At 51.3% G+C, this 2500-nt stretch overlaps 1 protein-coding gene across 1 annotated transcript in view; it reads right to left on the reverse strand.

The window, feature by feature from the left end:
* Window positions 1-76: 76 nt before the first annotated feature.
* LOC133999066 (rho guanine nucleotide exchange factor 40-like) overlaps window positions 77-2500 on the reverse strand; it is a 29590-nt gene continuing 27166 nt past the window's right edge. Inside the window, exons 14-15 of the mRNA XM_062438229.1 lie at window positions 591-1038; window positions 77-519 (exon numbers count right to left, since the gene is read on the reverse strand). Coding sequence (XP_062294213.1) covers window positions 77-519; window positions 591-1038 — 891 coding nt within the window. The remainder of the gene's footprint in view (window positions 520-590; window positions 1039-2500) is intronic.

Below are 2500 nucleotides of genomic sequence, written 5' to 3' on the forward strand. Positions count from 1 at the left end.
AAATCATTCACATTTGGCAGGATGGTTAACAACACACTTTACTGTAGTATGTCAAACTCAGAACACATATTTATTCTTACTTTACACGGACTTTAACTCTGAGAACCAATAGAAGTGAATCCCTGATGACCCACCTTCCTCTGGGTCGGGGGTCTGCTGCAGGGCTGCTGGGGCTCCGGGGGGTCCCTGGGGTCCCGGGGCTGCGTGGCCCTTGTCCCGCCCAGCCGGGAGCAGGCGTCCTGGGGCACAGCGTGTGGTCGGCCGCCTCCGAGCTGCTGACCTCCAGACCGCGGATGAACACGCCCGTGTTTCCTCGTCTCACCGGCTCGCTGAGAGCACGCGGACACGGACCGTACCGGGACGACTCGGGGGTGGAGGGGCAGTCGAAGCTCTGCGTCTTCCTCAGCTGCTGCCGTCTGCTGGAGCAGGAGGAGGTGGAGGAGCAGGGGGAGGAGGGGGCGAGGCTGGCGGAGGAGTGGAGGCGGGGGAGGCGGGGGGAGCAGAGGTCCGACGCCTCGTCTGAGGAGACGCTGCGGAACAGACGCTGCAGGAGGGGGGTGTGCTGCGGAGGGAGGGGGGGAGGGGGAGGCTTCCTGTGGGGGGGGTGGAGGGGCAGGAGGAGGAGGGGGAGGAGGTGACGCTGTCCTCGGGGGGGCTGGAGGGGGTCTCTCGGCCCATCCAGAGCCCCGATAGGGTCCTCCTGCTGAGGGGGGTGGAGCCTCTGCTGTGGGCGGAGTCAGAGCGGCGCCGGTGGGCGGAGTCTCGGGTCCGCAGCGCCGCCTCCATCTTCCTGTCGAACATCTTCTTGGTCTCTTGACATTTGGACCAAGCGAAGCTCCACTGACGGAGGCCTCGCTCCCCCCGCAACTCGCCCGCCGCCTCCTTCATCTCCTGGAAGCGGCCGTCTGGGATTGGTGGGTGCTGGCGGTGGTATTCCTCCAGGCAGCCAATCACAGCCTGGCATTTGTCTGGCAGCGTGCATTCCTCCATACTGATGCCGGCTAGGTGTCGCATGCCCTCCAACGCCCAGCCATACGCCTGCAGACAGGACATGACATCATCATCAGACTGACCTCTGACCCTATAGCTGATATAAACTAACATACAGATATAATACAGGAAGTTAAAGGAGCCGAGCTGATGCTGCAGGATGTGGATCAGCTGTTAGTCTCTCTGCTGATATCAGAGTCTAACAAACGCTGCGCTCATATTAAACTGGCTCAGTGTGTCTGGAGCCTCCAGCAGGAAGTGGACCAAATAACCACAAAGGATAACAGATGAAAACTCAGCCCGACTCAGAGCTGAACAAAGAAAAGTACCTCTAACTGTACTACAGTAAAGTATAAGTACCTCTAACTGTACTACAGTAAAGTATAAGTACCTCTAACTGTACTACAGTAAAGTACTAGTACCTCTAACTGTACTACAGTAAAGTATAAGTACCTCTAACTGTACTACAGTAAAGTACACTGATGATTCGGTCATCATGTCTCTATATTCTGGTGGTTTGATATTAAATGTAACTCTAGAGAATATTTATGATTATAAAGACTAAAGTAGACATGAAGAGAACATTCTTCTCTTTCCTCTTTGCAGAGAATCCACTGATTGTTGTGGACAAGGTGAAATATCATGTCACATCATCAGGGATGACCTGAGTGATGATGATGATGATGATGAAGATGATGACCTGAGTGATGATGAAGATGATGATGATGATGATGATGATGTACAGTGACAGGAATGTAAATTGTATGCCGAAGCAAATATGTTGGCACGCAAATGTTATATGTGTTCGGATGATGTTAAAATGTCTTAGTTTAGAGCCTGTTGTTCTCTACTGCCCCCTGGTGGTGCCCCCTGGTGGTGCCCCCTGGTGCTGCCCCCTGGTGGTGCCCCCTGGTGGTGCCCCCTGGTGCTGCCCCCTGGTGGTGCCCCCTGGTGCTGCAGTTACAGTACGGCTACATATAACAAACTGCAGGTTGCTTATATTAAAATGATGCTCTGTGAATCCTGTTGAAGTCTCTAGATGGACGAGTGCCAGTCAGCTGTTTGTACGCAGCGATGTTCCCTTAGACGCTCTTCTAATGAACTTTATGTTTAGTTTTATGTTGCTGCTGAAGCTGAAGCTGAAGCTGAAGCTGAAGCTGAAGCTGAAGCTCTCTACTAATGAATGATTATGGCTTTATAGTCTTGCCTAGAAACAGCAGCACCTGTTATTTATCTGGTTTCTGGAGGCACTGGAGAAGATGTTTGTATGTTTATTAGATATGTTTCTTGTTTCTGTGTGTGTGTGTGTTTCTCTGTGTTTCTGTGTGTGTTTGTGTGTGTGTGTTTTTATGGACCGAACCGGTTTGAAATAAAAATTGAATTATACAAGTACTTCAAACTGTACTGAAATACAGTAAATGTTTTTACTTTGCTGTTTCTGTGTGTGTTTCTATGTGTGTGTTTCTATGTGTGTGTGTGTGTTTCTCTGTGTGTGTTTCTCTGTGTGTGT

This window comes from Scomber scombrus, chromosome 1, assembly GCF_963691925.1.
Source record: "Scomber scombrus chromosome 1, fScoSco1.1, whole genome shotgun sequence".
NCBI classification, from domain to species: Eukaryota; Metazoa; Chordata; class Actinopteri; order Scombriformes; family Scombridae; genus Scomber; species Scomber scombrus.